The sequence below is a fragment of the Saccoglossus kowalevskii genome, chromosome 5 (genome assembly GCF_978046115.1).
Source record: "Saccoglossus kowalevskii chromosome 5, keSacKowa6.1, whole genome shotgun sequence".
Lineage (NCBI taxonomy): Eukaryota > Metazoa > Hemichordata > Enteropneusta > Harrimaniidae > Saccoglossus > Saccoglossus kowalevskii.
The window spans coordinates 40,121,228-40,143,858 of NC_140645.1; the positions used below are offsets into that span (position 1 = coordinate 40,121,228).

A 22,631-nucleotide genomic window follows, 5' to 3' on the forward strand; every position below is an offset into this window, starting at 1 on the left:
TGTCAACTGTTGTTGGTTGTGCATGTGCAATCATATCTTCGAGATATTTGGAGAGCTTATACTTTGATGTCTTCTTTACTGTGCCATAAATACTGGCCAATGATAGAGGAACTGGTGTCAGTGGAAAAGGAAACGCCATTTCAAGCTCAATCTTTCTGGTACACGCAAGATAGACTAATCTGCCCAGCAAATCTCTTGTTGTCTTCAGCTCAATGACCTTTTCATCTTTACATTGTATTTTACTCTTTTTGGCAGCACTGGCAAAGTTTCTCACTTTTCTTCTTTGCAGTGGTCTTTCAAACCTAGCAGGATCCGTCAGGAATTCCTGTAGAAACTCATCTTTCCACTTCTTCCCCAAAACAAACATACTTAGCATATCAGCTTTGACTTTATCTGGCATTTCTTTACCATCTGCCAAACAATACAATTTGATGTTTCTGATCAAAGAGCTGGCAAACGGATACATAGTTGTCTCAATCATGTTTGAAATACTTTCAAAATCCTTTTGAAATTTACTCACTTCAGATTTTCTTGTTTCATGACTGGGATTAACATGTTTCTGTATTGCTGCTTTTTCAAAGAGATGTCCAACTATAGTACGTCTTGCTGATCTAGTAATCGTCCAGCGTCTAGTTGCTCCTTGACTTTGATGGAAAGCAGTGATTCCAGTTTGTCTTGATGCTGCATCGGCATTGATTGTGCTCTCTAGTGCTTGGTCCACTGGTTGTCTTGCAAATGAATTAGTTGACAGCCTCACAGATAGACCACCTCTTTCAAGTTGTTGTCTAATACCAGGATGGGTGGTATCCATGTTCAAAAGTTTCAGATAGTACAAACACATGTAGCGTGCATAATTATGGCGACTTGCAGCAAAGAAAATGTCAATCATTTTCCCAAGCATAAAGATAAAAAGATCAACATCATTTGTTCGTACAGCCCTACTGAACAACATGTAGATATTAACCATGTCAATATAATTTCTCCAAAACTGGGCATTCACACCATGTTTACCAGTCCTGGTATCATCACAGAATCTTGCATAGGTCATCATGAATTCTTTGTACTCATCTGTGTCCTCTAAATCTTTCATCTTTTCAGGCGATGGTGATGATTGGACCATCTTTAGAGCTTCAACCAACTGCCCATAATTATCATTTGCTTTCTCAAGCGCCAAGAACAGATGTTTGCTCTGCATAGCAGTTGCGAGAAGTACATGCACTCTTCTAGTCTGATTATAATGTTTTCCACATTGAAATGCATTTAGAGATCCTTTTGTGAGGGCACCACTTTCCATTAATATATGGGTTGCACCCGACCCATCAATGATGTATCCCATTGCTGACATATACCGGAACATGATATGGAATGCACGAAAACAGACAAATACATTGTCAAACTTAGGTCTCATAGTGTCCTGCAATTGGCAAGCTGGCTTGGCTATTGCTAGATCATAGGTTGTTGCAATGTAATCTTCCTCACACTCTTCAGCAAGGGTAACATTCCTTTTCATAGTTTCATTCACAACATCATGCCTTGTAGAAGGGACTCCTATGTTTGCCAAATAGTCTATTTTCTGAACAGGAAGATCATCATTAGTTATTGTGGAGTTCCAGCCAGACCACATTGGTACTTGTTTGTTTGTTTTACAAGATATTGTCCATGCAACATCTCTGGCAACACACGCATTGTAATTTACAGGCTTGTCCAATGTTTGTATACCAAAATTAAAATGTGATATCTTAAGCTTTTTTCTAACTGATTCAAGCTCAGTATTTGGTATTTTGAGACTTCTCTTGTTTTGTTTCTTCATAGCAGTAGAAGGAGATGATACTGGTGATGATGATGCTGATGATGAGTTTATGATTGAGACTGTCATGGTTGCCATTGATGTAGTTGGTGATGGTGACATAACAGGAACTTCGTTCTGGATACAGATACCCTGTGTGTCATGATACATTGATTCATCATAGTTGTCCCATGCTGATATTGTACTTAGTCCTTTACATGCTTTTAGGCCATCAGGAAGAATACGATTTGTCTCAATAATTTGAGCTGCAATATCAGTCTCGTATTCTTCTGCATTATGATATCCTATACAGTGGCCAAAGTGATTAACAATTTCTTGTACTTTTCTGGAACCTGTGATACTTTTTAAACCCATGCCAAGTAGTATGTGTTTAGCTGGCTTCACTGTTCCATTAGTTGCTTTAAAAATACACCATCTTCATCTGATGATTCAACATATCGCTCCACTCTCTGACTGGCCTCATCTTTTGAGTCAGTGTACATAATCCTATAAAACTCTAGTAGTTCATGAGGTATATTTGTACACTGGCCAGTATATATTGCTTCTACTGTAATTGGATTTGGGAGTTTGTTCTTACGCAGCTGTTGAATTTTTTCTCTGAGGAACAAAGCTACATTCTTTATTTCATTGTCCATTGCATCTCTAGTCATGGAGAGATATATTCCCTGTTTTTTACTTTCCTGGTCAATCTGAAGCTTGCTTCCATAGAATTCCTTGATTTTGGACAACAGGTGGTATGGATCTGGATTAGGTTCATCCAACCCTTCGTTTTCGAGAAATTCAATATAGGTTTTATTGACATCAACCAATTTCTTTGAGGATTCCTTCAAAAAAAGTTCAGAGTTTATATATGAAAGTAATATTAGGAAAGCTGTTTCTCGTCTATGTGTATATGTTGTAGCTTCCACTTTTTCTTGCGTCTTTGTTCCCTTTGAAATATACCTTGCTCTACATGCATTGTGGTATTTAACTTCCTTAGCTATGAAGTCTATCTGTTCATATTCTCGAAGGAAGTGTTTGTCTTTCAATTGCCTTGCTGCATTTATAATGCTGTCTTGTCCTTCTGTTGTCTCACATGATGATAATGTTTCAAAACCACTGTGGAAATGTTTGCATTCTGGACCATTGCAGAAAATACACTTATTCTCCAGCACTCCAGTGGTGGATGTAGTAGCGACTGTTGATTTCTCCACCATAGATCTTGTTTCAACAATATCTTTATCAGAATAAGTTGTTTTCTTTTCCTTTGAATGTATCTGATAAGCTGTAAATTTGCTGTAACAACTACCATGAAAACCATAAGGAGGTAATTGTTCACCTTCAAAATTTATGGAATCACATATAACAAGGTATTTTGATCTTCTTTGATATTGCTTTCTGGCTAGGGCTACCTCTCCTGCTGTTTCCCATGTCTGCTTAGTAAATGGAGTAACTTCTTCACCATGGTCTTTCTCACCACTCACATGCAGCACACATTGTAAAGCAATCTCCATCATATATAGACAAATAAATTATTCATTACTAGCTGTAGATTAATTATGTTTAGACATTTCCCTTTAAAAGTATGTAAATAAGAAATCTAAATTTGTTCCAAATCTTTGTTCTGCCAAATATTTTGCCGATCTCTATATAATATTTTATACATTACAAGAATCTCCATATGCGTTGAAATAGAATTTGATCAATATTTGTTCAAAAATTGCGCTTTTGGTCAATTTTTGTAGGAAAATATCCAAGTGATGACCAACATCTTCATTCTTAATAATCAATGCAACTTCTAAAATATGTTTCCTTACATTTTAAACATACATACACATCATCAGACCGACCCCCCCCCCCATATGTCAACAAAAAAATAATTAAATTTTGACTAAAAATGACAATTTTTTACCAAAATGTGGTCCAAATTGCAATTTTGTCTTACGTAGGGTCAATAAGAGTGCTTTTTTGAAATCAGCACAATATTTTACATAAAATAGGCTTCTCAAACCATACTTACCTAAAATTCTGATTAAAGCAACCTATCTCTTGAAGTATACCTTGTCAACATTTATACAGCCTTTGCTGGTTTTCTCTTGTGTTTTTTCTATTGAGAAATCAATTGGCATATTCTGTACAGAGCTTGTGTTTATGAGTATTCATTGAGGTGAACTTTCCAGTTTTTTTGTGTACAGTAACTATTGAAAGGGTTGCAACAGAAATATTTTCTTTGTGTACACTTGGTTGTAGCCTACTATCACACTGTTTAGGCTATCAGTGTGTGCAGTTACTTACAGCGTATCATTTATCAGGTATCTCAGCTGCTGGGATATATCTTATCTTAATTTTATTTTTTTTGTATTTTTATAGGAGACTTATAATCTTTTATTTAGAATTATTGAGATGACTTTATTTATGCAAAAGCCAAGATTTGTGTAATTTTTACCTATCCTACCTTTTTCGAACTGTGAGAGAGTAGTGAGTTGCTTTATTGTGTATTTTATAGAGCATTGTGTATTGACACTAGTTAGTCGATTTAGAGTAGGCTTACTGTCGTTACAATAACTTTTTGATCACTTTTTGTTCATTGCCCACACATTCCTTGACACATATAAAAATATGGCACACAATACTTTGCTTAGTATACCCATGACAGACCAAAGTGACACACAAATCAATATTCAACCAGACTACCAGCTGACCATTCCACCAACTAACAATATGACACCATTGGCTAGAGGACACCGACAGCCACCAAAACAACAACATGAGTTATCTGGCTACCACCGTTCTACCCAAAGTGGAAAACAGCAAACCATGGGTACCACAACCAAGATAGATGGTCAATCACTGAAGCAGCCACCAAAAATTGGTACAAATACTAGGAAGCTGGATGGTCAGGGCAATAGTACAAGCTCAACCCAATTACGACCACAGTCTCACATCAACTATACAGATAACCAGCAAGGCCACTTGCCGACACAAATGCAAGCACGGGCACAATCCAACTATGTAGGGAACCAGCACCACACATCACAAGTATTACAGATGGACAGAGCCGTTAATTACCGTCCTAGTAATTACTATACCACCTCACTAGCAACACCAATTGTCCTAACTCGAACACTACAAAACCCAGTGCGTCACACCAGCACCATATATCCCAACACCTAAGTCAATGTCCAACAGCAACAGTGTTATTGGTCATCATTACTCCCCTGAACAGAACGCAAATAATGCACCACCAGTGGTGAAGTATAAGTACCAACAACCTATACTCCCTTCTATGCAAAACACTGTCCAATACACAGGTCAGCCAGTGAGTCAGTCACAGCCAAGTGCTACTCCTGTCTCAACACAACACTTCAACGTGGTATCATCACACCAAATACGAAATGTTCCTATATTCAGTGGAACATCTGACTGCTTCGGGACATGACGTACCTTTTGCAGGCATGTGGGGCAGCCCTGAGCCTGCATTTTCCAACCATTGTCAGACACCTCAGTGGTGAAGCACGGAAGTTGATATTGAGTATTCCTGTAGGTGAGCAAATAACAGACAACGCATTTTAAGAAATAAGGGCTGAGTATGGTGACTTTCAAATGACGATTGATCCCATGTCTACATTTTATGAGCGCAGCCAGAGGCCAAGTGAGTCTGTACGTTCCTATGCGATAGCCCTAGAGGACAAAGCAAAACGGAGGACTCGCTTTTCGAGATAGAGATTACAAGCTAACTCAGCAATTCATGAGGGGATTACAGGACAGTGCAGTCTACCAACGTCTTGCCCCCATGAAAACCAGAGAGATGTGTTTTAAAGATCTAAAAAAAGAACTAAGACACATAACATGTGAGAGAAAAATACCAAGTGTTGAGAAACCAAAGAAAGCGCAAAGTCAGCCCCAATACACACACAACAATGAGCAAAAGAGTACTACAAGTGGTGAAAATACTGCTTCTGAAATAAAACAGTTAACAGAATTGGTAAAGCAGATGGCTGCCAATCAGGAAAACTATGGGAAAAGAATGTTGTCAATGGAACAGAGGATGGAGCAAATGGTAACTAACGGACAACAATACAGGTCAACATCAACAAGAAAATACCCGAAGACCAACCGGTCACAGCGAAGATATGCAAATGAGCCTGTGAGATGTTTTTCATGTGGATTGGAGGGACACTATGCTAAAGGATGTGCCTCACAACCACCAACAAAAACAGATGATTCAAGCAGACAAGCTCCAATAAACTAGAAGGGCTCATGGCTGAAAAGTATGCCATGGGCAACACGAATGACAGCCCTAATGTGGTAGTAAACGTGCTACAAACTTCTTCTGGTGAATGCCTAACTATCAATGTTGATGGTCCTAGACTTGAAGGAACTGCTTTTATGGCACCCCATCAGCAATTGGTTGGTCCAACAAATGAGGATACAGTAATGGTGAATGGCAAATCATGTATTGCCCTGGTGGACAACTGGATCATGGATCAGCAACATCCGGAGCTATGTCAGCAGAAGTTGGAGCCTAGTAATGTAGAGATTAGGGGACCAGGTCGATATGATGTTGCCAATCATGGTGTAGTTCGTTTATTAATTTCTTTCTTGGGTCTTACTTACGCAGGTGTTGCAGCATTCGTTGTTCTCCTTGATGAATGTAGGAAGGATGTTCCATTACTAATTGGTACAAACCTTATTAGAGCCAGTCAAGATGAGGTGAGAGCTAAGCATGGTGGAAGCTATTTGATGTGAACCAAGCAGCAGTCTAGTCTATGGTATGGTGTATACACACAGATTGGTAAGACTAACTTTGGTGGAAGGAATGGCAGAGTAGGGTATGCAAAGTTCAAAGGTAAAAACCCACACCCAGTCGAGCCAGGACAAGAGGTGCACATACGCTGTCAGGCACCAAGATGGTGGAGAGGCCTGAAAACAGAGACTTGTCAAGTGGAATACTGGTGGGAAAAACCCTGTCTAATACTGAAAATGGGCGCGTCACGGTTCGAATCTGCAATATATCTGCTAGACCAACCGTTATTTGGCCAAACACGGTGTTAGGGGAGCTGTTGGCACAAAGGTAGTTGAGACTTTGCCAGCTAATGTGAATAATGGAAATGCTGATGTTAAGTTTTCAACCACAGACAGAGGTTAGCCATCACGACCAAAGTCACCCACTAGATGTTACCAACAGCTATCAGAAAACTTTACGAAAGTTGATTTGGATGATGCTGTAATTCATAGTGAAGAGGAGCGCACACAGTTGCAAGACCTGTGTACAAAAACAGAGATGTCTTCTCAAAACACCAACTTTATGGGCGGACATCTACCATAGAGCATGAAATTCCGTTGATTGATGATAGACCTTTTCGATTACCACATTGCAAGATAATCCCTGCACATTACCAGGAGGTGCTTAATGCTATTAAAGACATGGAGGAGTCTGGAGCTATACAACCAAGTCAATCACCATATGTTTCACCCATAGTGGTGGTGTGTAAGAAAGATGGCACTGTGAGAATATGCGTAGACTATCGTCAGTTAAACGCTCGCACTGTTCGTGATTCCCTTCCTTTACCTTACCAAGGATTGAAGAGGCCTTAGAAGCTTTGGATAATGCTAAGTATTTCTCCTCTTTAGATCTTATCTCTGGTTATTGGCAGGTGGAGGTTGCACCGAAGGATCGTCACAAAACTGCTTTCACCACACCAATGGGATTGTATGAAAGTAACCGGATGCCATTTGGCTTGTCAAATGCACCAGCTACGTTCCAGAGGCTAATGCTGTTTTGGGAATCAGAATTTTGAAACTCTACTAACATATTTAGACGATATCATTGTCTTCTCAAAAACTTTCACAGAGCAACTTGAAAGACTGCAGATGGTCTTTGATCGGTTGAGAAAGCATGGTTTAAAACTTAAACCACAGAAATGCCATCTCCTGAGGGAACGTGTCGCTTATCTTGGTCATGTTGTTACCGCTCACGGAATTGAGACTGACCCCGAGAAAATAGCAAAGGTGAAAAACTGGAAATGACCTAGAACCCCAAAGAAGTTCTCCAGTTTCTCGTTTTTTCTGGATACTACAAACGGTTTATCAAAGGGTATGCTTCAATCGCTGCGCCACTGTATAGATTAACCACTGGAGATCCACGAAAAAAAATAAGGGAGAAAACAACCAAGTGTAAACCACCATCATTTCTGTGGACGCAAGAATGTGAGACAGCTTTCACACTGCTGAAAGAAAAACTGACCACTTCTCCGATCCTTGAGTATCCTGATTTCAACCAACCATTACTTCTGCAAACAGATGCATCAATAGATGGTTTGGGTGCAGTTTTGGCACAGATGCAAGGTAAAGAGGAAAGAGTGTTAGCATATGCGAGTAGGGGGCTAACTCCAGCTGAGACTCTCTATCCTGCACATAAACTTGAATTCCTTTGTCTCAAATGGGCAACTACGGAGAAGTTCAAAGACTATCTGTATGGAAACAAGTTTACTGTTCTTACTGACAATAACCCACTCAAGTATTTGATGTCCTCCTCTAAGCTAGATGCTACAGGACACCGATGGGTGTCAGCGTTGTCAGCCTTTAATTTTTCGGGTGAAGTACCGAGCTGGTAAGTGCAATGGTAATGCAGATGCTCTCTCAAGAATGCCACAAAGAAAAGTTGAAGATACTCTCAGGGTAGTTAGTGGTGTCATAAAAGGAAGAAATCAGAATATAGACATGATCATCGGCGAGACAGAAATTACTGTTCCTACTGACAGAACTGGTGACCTGAATGCAGAGAAAGGATGGTGTGCATTACCATCCCTAGCCGTGAAGGAAAGGCAAGTGCTTCAACGAGAAGACAACAATATTAATCAAGTACTGAAGTATTTGAATAGAGGAAGAAGACAGTAGAAGAGTGTGTGGTCTAGAATCCAAAGATACAAATCTGCTGTTGAAGCAGTGGGATCGATTGCAATTGAAGAATAGTCTACTGTATGGGTGCATTCATGATGACAAAATGGAGACTATCTGGCAATTAGGTCTTCCAAACGAGTTGATGAAGCAAGCGTTACATGCACTTCATAATAAAAATGGGCATCTTGGATTCGATAGGACCCTAGATCTGGCAAGAAAACGCTTTTACTGGCCGAGAATGCAGTGTATTATAAAGTCGTAGTGTGAAACCTGTGATAGATGCATCTTAAGAAAGTCCCCATCAACCAGTACTCGTGTGCCATTGGTGAACATTCGAACCAGACCTTTAGAATTGATTTGTATTGATTATCTCTCACTTGAGAGATCTAAGGGTGGTTTTGAAGACATATTAGTGTTAACAGACCATTTCACTCGTTATGCACAAGCTTATCCAACCAAAGACCAGAAGGAAAACACAGTTGCTGAGGTGCTGTGGAAAAACTTTATTCGTAATTATGGGTTTCCTGAACGAATCCATGCTGATCAAGGCAGGAATTTCGAGAGCAAGTTTGTTAAAGAACTATGCAGACTTGCTGGTACCACCAGCTATCATCCCCAGGGAAATGGAATGACCGAGAGGTTTAACCACACCCTATTGGATATGCTTGGAACCCTTGACCCTGCACAAAAAGCTAATTGGAGTGAATATGTAAGTGTGATGACACATGCCTACAACTGTACCAGACACGAGTCCACTGGTACCTCCCCTTTCTATTTAAAGTTTATTCGTCATCTCCGACTACCTTTAGATCTTGCCTTTGGAGTTGAACAGGAGGAGACTGAATTAAATTACCCGGAATACATAGCAATACTTTGAGATAGACTGAAGTTTGCTTATGAAAGAGCAACCACGAAAGATGATGCTTCAAGGGAGAAACAGAAACACAACTATGACAAGAAAGCCAAAGAAGACATACTTAACATAGAAGACAGAGTTCTTGTTGTAGACAAAAGACCTGTGCCAGATAGACATAAGTTGGCCAATAAGTGGGAAAGTGTTCCATATGTTGTTCTTGCCAAGAAACCAGATATTCCTGTCTATGTTATCCAAGCTGAAGATGATGGAAGACAGAGAACCCTACACAGAAATATGTTGAAACCATGCTTGTTCCTGACTAACACTAATGTACAACTGTTACGGCCGAGTTTGGGTCTAAAGTCGGATGACGGACAGACTGGAATCTTTCCGTTGACCCAAACCCAAACAAGGGGTTTGCAACAAGAAACGACACAAACACAGGATATTGTCAAATTCTATTATTGTATTCGTGTGAATAAATATAGTGCGCTCACGAGGTATCAAAAGACATTAATTCAAATGAACAATAAATTCACACATTCATCATAATACAATAACAGTGTGGTAGACACACAAAATTAGACAACGCAAGGAAAATACATTTACAATCGCCTGGAGTCGTAAAACGATATGGACACTAAATACCTAGTTTCAAAAGTCAATCTTTTCCACGCAAACAACACGTGGCCTAATCTTTGGCTGGCTTTGGCTTGAACAATTGCGACGTGATTGCTGGACGGCAGTGAGTTCTTGTAAATCTTGCTGAGAGAGAGAGAGGATGCAGTTCTTACAAACGTCCATGGAATGACATAGTGAAACTGTACATTGTCTTCAATTCGGCTTGACATGAAACAATCTGGCTTTGAGAACAAAGCAACTGCATGCCTCCACGAGGCAAGGTGTTGATGATTAGCCATGTGTCCAGACTCGGTGATAATAGACGACTAATTGAAATTGACCTGTGACCTACATTTATAGTGGACAAAGACTCCTTAAGCTCGAGTAAATTCGATCATTATTAACGCCCTCTCGTGAGCGTCTATTGGCATACAAAAAATACACACGTCTATAAATATCAAATTACACAAAATGCGTCACAACAACCTACATGGGAAAAATGAACAGAGCAGACAGAAAACGAAGAAAGTAATTCAAGTGAAAACAACAGTGACTGTGATAGCTTAGATGTATCATTAATGCCTGAAATCCATATAAATACTTACCCAAATGCAATATCTTCACAACAGTCACAAACGCACAAGTCAATTCCCAATGCACATACAGACAATACATATTCTGAAGAGATATGTGACAATATATCAATAGAAACGACACCTACTGTTCACCCTGTTACATCTCCCTCTGATACACCTCCCAAACCTACACCAAGCAATATCACCACATCTGAATCACCTGTAGTTGACTCCGATACAGCATCACAACATCAGTCCAGTCCTGAATCCAATATTACTCCTACTGCTAAAACTCTAGTCAGCCCACCCCCAGTAATGAGACCAAGCAATACTGAAATTCAGCAAACCCCTATAGCTCAATCAAGCACAGATACATCACTAACTGCTAGTCCAAACACTCATATAGGAACTATTAGTCAAAGTGTTACACAGATGGAAACTTCTATTAGCCTTGATCATCTGGTGGATGGAATTGTACCATTGGAAGACAGTGATAACCCTGATACTCAACAAGATAGAAATACAAGGCCAGATGTTACACCTGAATCGACGTTACCCAGCCCGATCAAGACAGCCACCTGATAGATTGATGTATTACTGCATGACACTCTTGTGTGACTGGATGCGAAGGAAATCCAAAATTGAGGAGTCTAGCCAGAAATGAGACGGAAGTTATTAGATGCACTAACAAGCTAACAATGCAACTCCACGCACACTCATCTACACACACACACGCACCCACACACGCACACGCACCCCCCCCCCCCCCACACACATATACCATACAAAACAGTACATGCACAAACTCAATCACACGTTAACAGACAGATGGGACATGAATGTGATCAAGTGACTGTATTGACGGCCATTTTGAACTAAATGATGAGGGCATCATTTCTTGAACAAGGGGTGTTTTGAGTTATTTGGCCGGGTATTACTTGCATTCTTTAAATTGTTGTATTTTGTTAAATTGAATCTTGTTATAATGTTAATAAAAGCTGGGTATAATACTGTTTTCATAAAGCATTTGATCAGTGACAACAATATATGTCGCCCTCTGTGTCAAGATCATGGCTAGAGACTTTTTCCACTTGACCTTTGACACAGCAACTACTTCTGAATTCTGTATTTACAATAGGTAAGCGATGCCATTCTAATCTTTTTATTTTCATTAGTTATTCAATCCATCACTGTTGAGCCTAGATCTATTGGTATATGGAGTGCTTGAGGTAATGTATGATGTAATATTTTTGTAATTTGTTGAGATTTGTATGTGATCTCAGTTTTATTTATACTCAACATGAGGTATGAACATGTTAATTAATTTTGATCTTGGTTTTTTACTTGACCTTTGACACAGTACCTACTTCTGAATTCTGTATTTACAATAGGCACCGGAAAATGTTATCCTTCAGCGAACCATTTGTTTTCACGCTCCACCCGCCATACTTTACGGGATAGCGAGGGCCGTGCTGCAATGAGAGTGCCGTACGGTCCGCCACAGAATATTAGTTTTGTTTTTAACTTGTTTTTTGAAAAATGTACAATTCAAACTCAACTTGATTTATTTGCAGTTAAAGCGGGGGAGTCGTCACCTGCACATGCGTCAGATGACCATATCGTGTCATTGTTTACAAACAAGCGTTTACCCATGAGCCTTTGCGTCTTTAGGGTGTGCTGTTATCGTCGCTTTGGACTCGAATCACGCGCGTGCGCAGGCGACAACGGCTTTAAGAGTCAAATGTTGTTAAATGAACAAGGGTGAAGAACCCTTTGAACTGGATCAATTTTGATGTTGAAATTTAAAATGGCTTGTACGACTATCGTCAGTACACACATTGGGTACACATAATAATATTATATTATTATTATAATACTATTATTACATCTTACAAACAGTGTAATGTTGACAACCGTGTTAAGCGGATGTTTTGAAACACACTTTTTTAATTATATTTTATAACATATGATGAAATAAAAATCATTGATATTAACTTGACAGAACTCGGATACAAATTGGTTTAGCCCAACACCAAATCACCCTTTCACTAATTTTTAAACAAACAATATAACAGTTTTATTGCTATGAATTAGACGTGTTTTTTTCTAGATAGGACTTAGTGATTTACTGGGTAGAGTTTGAAATATACAATACAAGAATTCAAGGAATTCTGAATTGTGAAATGATGTCTCCTGTAACGCCTAGTTACACCTATTGCTTTATGCATTGTTTCTGATTCTATTCAATACATCCAGTGTATACATCTCACCCAGTATATAGTTTTACCATAACATTACAAAAACAGTATTAGAAATAACTTTGTTAAAATTTAAGAAGCAGCTGGCTATAATGCAAAGGACCGGGGGGGCAAAAGGGTAAATGGGCTGCCCGGGAAATGAACCTGTCTAAGGTGAAAGCAGGTGAGTTGACATATGGCTAAGGTACCTGAGATATAAATAGGATTTACCCTTCTACTAATTCGGGGCATATATAGGAAAACATTAGCTGTATTTCTTGTTCAATTACATTTTTGGCCATGTGAACATCGGGCTTAGAGAAATGCGATAGACACATATCCCAAACTCCAAGGAAATGTACGCCTATGCCACTAAACACACTCCTTATCATACGATCCATGTCGTAGAATGCCCAGTTACTACTGTGTAAAACCTGAATCGCATTGACATTATCCCGAGTATGTGCAGACTTAAATATAACTACTGCTGTTGGACATCGCTTCAAAAATCTTTGAACCGCAAACTTTGTGACAAACAGTCTGTCGATGTAGGAACGAAGTGACCAAGATGCATAATGAAACATTATGTTCATCATTATCACATATTTCTTAGAGGCACAATTCTCCGTAGTAATGCTGTCGAGGAATTCACTCTCAAAGGTAAAGTTCCAAAAATAAACTGGATTAGGCCCCACTGAAAAGAAACCATTGCCTGTAATTATATCTGTGTGATTGTGGACCCAGGAAAGTCGTTGTCGAATTTGACCAATTGTCGAGTCACCACATAATCGTATAGCCACGTTGGATAAACATTTCCTAATCTGGACAGGAGTCCACTGTTGACTTTTGCATACTAATGAAACATATGTATTGTTATCTGACCAGTAACCATCGGAAATAGGAATCGGCAAGTCTGGGCCACATGGTGGAAGAGATGGTAACTTGAATGATGAATCTAGATGTAAAAATTAAAAAAAAACTAATTAATTCCTAGTGTTGTAAATATAATGAAATAATAATAATAATAATAATAATAATAATAATAACTTTATTTAATTAAGCGCAACAATTCCAACATATGAAGATCAAAGGCGCTGATACAATAAACAATCAGTCAAATATTAAAAGCACATTTAAATAAGTGCGTTTTCAGTCTGGATTTAAAAATGTCTACTGAAGGACTAGAACGAACAGACAGAGGTAATTCATTAAAAAGTTTAGGACCTAAATTTTCAAAAGCACGGTCTTTGTATAACACCTTGGACTTTTTACTACACACCTGACGAGTTTTAATAAGAAACTTTGATTCAGATCTTAAACTACGACTAGGTACATAAAATTCGATTAATTCACATAGATAATTTGGGGCAAAACCATACAAAGATTTATACACTAGTAAAAGTAATTTGAAATTGATTCTTTGTACAACTGGTAACCAATGAAGTTTAATAAAAATGTCTGTAATGTGGTCATATTTTCGAGCACGAGTGACAAGGCGGGCTGCTGCATTTTGTACACGAATAAGAGGTTTTATCTTAGTTACAGGGAGACCAGACAATAATGAATTACAGCTGTCTAAGCGAGAAGATATGAATGCATGTACCAACTTTTCAGTATCAGATTGGGATAATGATTTACGAATACGATTAATATTTCTTAGATGGGAATATCCAGATCTACAAATAGTAGAAATGTGTGTTTCCATAGATAGCTGCGAATCAAACAAGACACCTAAGTTTCTAGCACTTGACGAAGCACTAACCAATTCTTCACCAATTGCGATACTAGACAAAGGACACGAGTCTTGTGAGAATCTCCGAGACGACATGCACACAAATATAAATAAAACGTGATAAAAACTATGCGAGTGAGTCAGCAATATAAAAATCTCTGGCGAGGAGCTTAACAATTCTTCTTTTCTCCTGCTGTGGAATTTTCAAAGACTTCATACACATATTTTTCAACATTATTCAATTTTCCAAGATGCATTACAATAATACTATATAGGAAGAAGAGGTGCGTTGGGTGATAAACCTACACATGGCCCATTTAATAGGTGGGAAATATGCACAATTGTCTTACTATTTGAACTTAAATTAAAAATAGAAAAGCGATAATTAAAACAAAACCAAATTATACGCACCCGCTATCTTTATCGCCAGTGGTGTACAGGCAAGTCGAGTTTGTTCCTTCCTGTATGGATGAAAAACACAAGAAACTAACAACATACTCGAATAAGTAATTGCGTTTCTATTGCGATCCCAGAGACACTATCAATTACCTAGGATGCTCTGTGATTTATACTTTTGTACTGTAGAATTACTAATCTGCGGTAATTAGTTGAAAACTATGTTTGCAACGTGTGACCATAATATCAAATTAAGCTTAAAATACAGTGAAATTATGTTAACTATTACAAATTCCAATCTAATACAAAGTGTTCGCAAAAATAATTACCCTCCTCATCGTATCGAAGATATCCATGTAGTCGTTTCATCCTTTCATCCTTAGATCTTGACAAGCAACTTGCATAAAAACACTGTCACGTGAATATATCTCAAAATACATCAACGAAACAAAAGCATTATTTATATCTATAGTATACAACATTATATCTATAGTATACAACATTATATCTATAGTATACAACATTATATCTATAGTATACAACATTATATCTATAGTATACAACATTATATCTATAGTATACAACTTACCCTTTGAATAAGTAAGCAATATTTTGTTTCTCCTGTTCTGCGACTTGTACAAGAACCGCGATGCCGGAAGTAGCGTTCACAAGTTGTTGACAAGAGAAGGATTTCGGTTTATCACATATAAAAACAGTGCCGCCTAGTGAATTTTCATTTCCGTAAGTACATTTATCTGCCCACACTCCTTCACGAAGTAATGAACATGCAGTAGTCTCAGTTTTGACACCATCGCCATAATGACCCGTCCAGGGTACACGCTGTTCTTTTAGTCGTTCACTGTTGAAGTAAAGTATCAACTCTCTTGTGAACAATAAGTACACGGATATTTTTGCATCTCCAGACCATGCAGCATAGAAATAGATAGAATATGTACCATTTCCATAGTCATATACTCTCCCTGCTGTGCTTTTCTGTAGCTGTGTATTTGACATGACAGCTTGGAACATATCTCCACCTTTGTTTCGTCTGTTGTCATATTTATCATATGTTTCTACGACTACGTGTATATGATCGCCCTTCTTGAAGTGTTTTTGGTTTTCATAAAAGTATGCCCTGCAAAACAATGAATAAACAAATAACAACGACATAGTACAAAGATATATCTCGTTATCAATAAACATTGTCCAACTTCAAAATAGAACTGTAGTAATTATTCACACTTTGTTGATGTGTTTTATAGTCAAGTGCGATGTAGTATATAGTACATTATCCGTATATGTATTTTGTCTTATGTGTGGATACTGGCGAGGACACGACGTGCACAAATAATGTGTTTAATTTATCATATTATTTTCTGTTTCATAAATACTTGCTAGTGTTTCAACATTCGCTCTCATAATACTCACAATGATTCACATAGAAGTTGGATTTATTAAAATGTTTCTGTATGATAAATGTTACACTCAGTTTTCATCAATCTATAAAAAAAACTGTATAATACGACAACTCACCTACTTTTTTCCGTTGATGACATCCAAAAGTTCTCCTTACCAAGAATGAATGGCACACTGCTTTTTTTTTCTTCTGTTTTTAAATTACTATACACGTATTCGTATTCCTCCAAAATGCCCTTCCATTCAAGACCAAACCTTGTATATTTATCGTATGGGAACATCAACTCGTTGTTTTGAGAAATAGTATTTTTGTTCCCATTTTTCTCAGGTGACGGGACAGGACGGAAAGTTCTGTTGGTGGGGTTCACTGACTTTGCATCTTTCATGGTCTGCTTCTCATCATCTGAACTGATTGGGTTCTTAGTTTGCACAACATTTTCCTCATTCCTCATAACTGTTTCTATACTGTTTGGAACATTATCTGTGGCCACTTTTCTGATTCCCGGATGTTCTGGTGCACTATGGGACACGTTGACTCGTCTCATCACAAAGCTCGTCTCTGGCATATGACCAATCTATCGATCAATGGACAGAGTGATTAGTTCATTCTTTATTTCTGTCTGTCACTCATTCACTCACTTAATCACTCACTTAATCATTCGTTCGTTCATTCATTCATTCATTCACTCATTCACACTGCCGAACGATCCAACAAGCGGTTTACGTTTATTATACAGTAAGTCTTTTATAGCACTGTTTAAGAATACAACTTACGTGTGCTTGTAAAGGTGTAAATCTAAGTGTAAAGCATTTATAAAAGACAATACAATTTAATCACGTTACCAACTCTGTGAATAATCTGTCAGTACCAAATCCGATGATAAAACCTATGAAAAGTCGCACTGATATATACTTTGTGATGAACATCCTGTTAGGTGAGCTATGGAAAAAAGGAGAGATGTAATGTGAGTGTTGAGGGGGTCATCTGAGCAATAGACTCAGATAGGGTATTGTTTTAGGTACATTACGTGTGAGATGTAGCACAACTACCGAAGCGATAGCCATAATATGGACGGACGCCGAAGGTAGTCGTGCTATATCTAACATACAAACCGAGCAATGTGTTGCAGGGAAACACCCCTTATTGTATAATGAAATAACCCCAAATCAATTGTATTCTCATTTAAGGTCGATGTTAGAACAAATGGTTTCACCCTATTGTTCGCAATTTCCATAGAATCGATATATACATCTGGGACAAATAATTCTGATTTAAACCAATCAGATTGAAATATAACCCAGGTAATTCTAAAAGTGATGTGATTTGCCAAACACGCTATGGAGGGGTATAAATAGGGAGCCCAGGAAACATGTTCTCTCTTTTTGGCATTGTTGGGACAATGAGTTACCCTGTATTTTCAGACGTCAGTGAGGGCGCGTTGATCGAGCCTACCCGGGCTGCCGAGTATCTGAATGAATTCGGCTTGGAGAACGTTGATTTGCAAGAGTTGCATGTTACTAAGGTGTTATCGCGCTCATTGATTATAATCAATAATAACGAACTGAATGACATGTTATTTATTTATATTGTTTCAGGGACATCCACGTACACGTTTTGCTGACCCTGTGACCGATTTGACAGTACGAGCAGTTGCTAAAGATGCACTTCCTATGAATAGACAACGACGCAACATGTGGGCACTTCGTGCATTCAACGAATGGGCCATGGTCCGCAATAACACGCGTATGGAACTCAATTCTGACGAACACGTGAAAATCCTGCAAAGTCTAAATGCAATGGATATAAAAGATGTGGCTTATTGGTTGACTAAATTTATTTTAGAGGTTAGGGAAGTAAACGGAACGCAACGTATTAATTTCCTAACTGTCGAATGTCGAATTTGACGGTTTCCGGCAAGTGTTAAATTCCGAAAAAAGACTAATATCACGTACAGGACTGGGAACTAACATTAACAAGCGGAAACAATTTCGAGAGGGCAAATAGATGCCCTATGGAAAATTCGACTCGTGTACTACTACTAACTTTGTTTTGAGAAGTGGTATGGAACATCTTTCATTGCGTTTCAACAATCCTCAAATAACAAAGCGTATTTAAAGTATGTAGAAGATGTTTCTAAAACTTACCAAGGTGGGTTCAAACATTGCAGAGTTCGTCGTAAGGAAGTGAAGCATTACGCAAACGTTATTTATCTGGTGCACTGCCACATTAGGATTTATAAGAAGTACGTGTCGCTGTGCCCGGAAGAGGAAAATTAAGAGGGATTTTATTTGCAGTCCCTCCGAAAAGACAAAGTGTCCACAATCTGGTTCAGCAAACAACCACTAGGCCACAACTCGTTGATTGAAACTGGTTGTGCTGGAGTTATTTGAAGCAGTGGGTGTAGATGGGAAGTTTACCAACCAGTTCATGAGCTACAGCAGCTACTGGTCTCTATGAAAGTGGTATTGATGAACAGCTCATTATGGAACGTGCAGGACATCGTTCAGTTGAAGGTAAATACACTTGTATTACAAACAATATCATATTCTGCAAGACTTTCACGCACCGCCAGTTACATTCGTATTTAGAAAATGAAATGGTCAAATGTCTCGGCAACGATTCTATTTTGACGAGGTTTTGATGCTGACATGGATAGAATAAAAAAACAATTGAATTGTTGTGTAGTGAGGGGGCAGCATCTCAGTCTTGCACAAGAACTAACTTTGTCCTTTTTTTCTCAATAAGAGTTCTTAGCTATAAACAATCGTCCCAGAACTTGGAGTAGAAGGTCAGCAATATTTTAAATGGTGCCAGCTCGTCTTGTTCAGATCAAGACGTGTCAGTTTCCAAGAAGATGAAAACGGACACAAATGAAGTATCGAATATTTACATTTCTTTTTTCAATATTACTATAAAAATCAATTGATTTCATTATTAGTTTCAAATCTATGTAGTAATTGTGATCAACCATGATGTAATAAATAGTCATAACTTTCTTTTTTGCATGTTTTTCGGAGGTAGGTCGCGATATCATGCAAAAAATGTATAAATGCTATTTTCTAGTCGCATCGTCTCTATGAATAGCGCAACCATTTCATATAGAAGTTTTAAAAATATCTACATCTGTCTACCAGTAATAATACACTTCTCATCCACACTTGCGAAATAGTTGTATGAATGCAAAATGTAGAACAGAAACGTTCTGTATTTGTGGTTCAGTCATGCTTAGAACATAAATGTTAGTTATTATTTTTGCACCAGGCGACAGTTTTAGACGCTGACCGTGACTGTTCTTGAATTTTTCCTATTTGCAAATTTCTGGCATTAGAAATACATGTAGTACAATTTGCTGCTGTAAAACAATTTATAACTAAGTGTCATTTTAGCAAGTCTTACTCACATTAATAATTAGCGGAATCCTAATGTCATTGTGAGAGTATGCACTCTTTTAAATTTGGCAACATCTTAAATTAGTAAAATTAGCTAAAATAACATGCTAGTAGATAGTGTAATTATTACGCATCTGTCGCCGTAACGCCATAATTTACAGCGTGCCGTGATTTTTGCGGTATTTTACAGGGTATTTTCATCCTACCATATTAGGAAATGCGAATTCCAAGTATGGGATGCTTATGCACGTAAGCGACCTCTAATAAAAAAAATCAAACATGGCTGCCACCAGGGCTTGACCGGACTCCACACAAAGAAGTTCGCTGATTCTGATCAAAACTTTTTGGATGTCTGCATTCCCGTGATGTATCACTGGGTGATAAAGATGTACAAGATTATTACGAAGATACCGCAAAGTATGCACTCGGATGGTCAGACTGTCTTCGTGCATACTTTTCGGTATCTCAGAGTATCAGAGGTTTTAAGATTACATATATATGCTATCACTACGTCATCTAGGCGTAAAAACAGACTCGCATTTGGACCTTAATCAAGGTTCCCCCCAAGTCGCATTCACTCATAGATTGATGAAGCTCGGTCAGGGGCCTCCGACTGTTTGAAACCACAAAAATTGATTTCGTAAGAAAAGTCGAATAAAACGCACCTAAACTGAATACGGGCCCCTCAGTGTAAAAAAATATGATATCTATTGTGAAAATCATGGTGTCACGGAGAAGTCGCAGGTACAATGCGATATGTGCACCATGTGTTGGTTGAAGTCACAGTACGTGTTTAATCTGAGTATTCGTGAATTTGTATACGATTCAATTGTTGCAGTCCTTTCACGTTCTGTCATACATGCCACATGACATAGATCGTCATTTCCATACGAGGGTGGTCAGGCTAAAATTGGTGTGCATATGTGTTTTCAGATGATTTTTAAGGTACAAGATATTCTTGGTTTGGGTTTGATTTTTTCTATTCCGTTTAGCTCCCTTACATGTTTTAGAAACCAATGAGCATTAATGAGCATTATTATACATCTGTCACCCCAAAGCCACAAGATATGAATAGCATTATTATACATCTGTCACCCTAACGCCACAAGTTATGAATAGAACAATATGGAATGATTACGCTTGTAAGCGTCCTCTAATAATAAACACAAACATGGCTGCCATTGGGGTTTGGATGGAAATGTAACAAATCCTCTACATTTTTATTAAAAAGTAATTCACGCAGGTATACGCAGTTATATGTTAAATAAGATTTATATTGCAGCATTATCAATATTAGTTAATTTTATGACATCGTTGATGTATTCATTATTGAGAATCAAGGCTCCCGTACCATGGATATGAACACAATGTTATCGAAAACGAATAAAAGAGATGCTATTTAAAAAGAAGAAAAACTATGATGTAAAAATTATTTAATACTAAAGTCAGCATTATACAAATGGTCTATTGTCAGTAGCAACGGTTTCGAAATCGGACATTCTTTGAGGACATTGTCGTTTACTCGGTACGTTAAAGCGCGTTCGTTGCTAGATGCCTCTGTCGTGATGGATCGTGTCAGTATCTAAGCAAATGTGAACAAATTAAGTAGTAGTATGTCTACATAGCGCGACTGAAAAGTTTGTCGTGCGTTTTGTAGTGAGTAGCACGACATTATTTTTGAAACAAGGTCGACGAAACGCCTATGTAACTTGTATTTCTTTTTCGGCTACTTAACATGAAACTTCCTTTGTTTCTCGGGTGTTTTTTTTTTATTTACACGGTCCATTAAAATTGTTTGTTTTTTTTCTCCTACGTCTAACATTCAAGGCTTTACAGCCACTGATGTTCAATCGCACGCTGTGCCTCTCGTTTGTCTTCAAATTAATCGTACAATCACCGACATATCAGCCTCATGGAGCACTGAAAAATATTTATTACGATTACTTCAACACTTACCTTAAATGTTGTTGGCTAGAAACAGTAGATATCCTTGTAACTAATGCAATCGTTATGGAAATGAAATTAGGTGATGAAACGTGTACTTTTTCGTAGCCGATCCTAGGACGCGACCATTATGAAAAGGGGAGTTATTTTCACGACTAAAACCACCAAAATATTTGCTATGTTCACACGACAGCATTCTACCGAGCCAAACTACTGCTCCTCCCACCGATTAACAGGAGATTATCTCCAATGCGTTCACATGGTCGGGAGCCGATCGAGAGCCGAGATCTGCTAGAGTTCGATTCAGTTATAAAACAGAACTGAAAACTATATTGGTGTCGTGCTTGTGTTTTTTTACATGGCACGATGCTGTTGAGCTGAGAAAAAAAACGCTCGCGGTGTTATGATTTAGGTACTAGTATCTCGAATAAACAGGAAACATGGCAGCTAAAATGTGTCACAGCCTATTCGCTTAAGTTATGGCATGCAAAATTACCATTTTGTAATTATTCAACTGTGATATCTAAACTACTAGGAAGAGTCTAAACCTACTAGGAACGCGTCACCGTACCGTGATCGCTTCAACGATTTTTTATCTTTGGCGTCTTTAACAAGTTTCTTCAATTTCCATTGGATCTGTTCAGTCGTTCTTTCAAGTTTTTGTTGCATAATTTCGTACGCCATTTTCCCGTTGAGCTATCAATCTATCGCAGTAATTCCTTACTCTGCCAAATAGATATTAGAGCGCGTACCTCTTCGTGAAGCCGGTAAAAAT

General features: G+C 38.2%; 1 protein-coding gene and 1 long non-coding RNA gene across 2 annotated transcripts; one reads left to right on the forward strand and one right to left on the reverse strand.

The window, feature by feature from the left end:
* Positions 1 to 12,659: 12,659 nt before the first annotated feature.
* Positions 12,660 to 21,977, reverse strand: LOC100372116 (NXPE family member 3-like). Its single transcript, XM_002733762.3, has 6 exons — positions 21,869 to 21,977; positions 17,366 to 17,462; positions 16,640 to 17,097; positions 15,696 to 16,241; positions 15,122 to 15,171; positions 12,660 to 13,933 (listed from the first exon to the last, which is right to left on the reverse strand). Exons 2-6 carry the CDS (start codon positions 17,447 to 17,449, stop codon positions 13,206 to 13,208), a joined length of 1,866 nt encoding a protein of 621 aa, XP_002733808.1. The 5' UTR covers positions 17,450 to 17,462; positions 21,869 to 21,977; the 3' UTR covers positions 12,660 to 13,205.
* LOC144350025 (uncharacterized) lies at positions 18,722 to 19,578 on the forward strand. Its single transcript, XR_013420135.1, has 2 exons — positions 18,722 to 19,036; positions 19,269 to 19,578. It is a non-coding gene; the product is annotated as an uncharacterized LOC144350025 (long non-coding RNA).
* Positions 21,978 to 22,631: the final 654 nt, after the last annotated feature.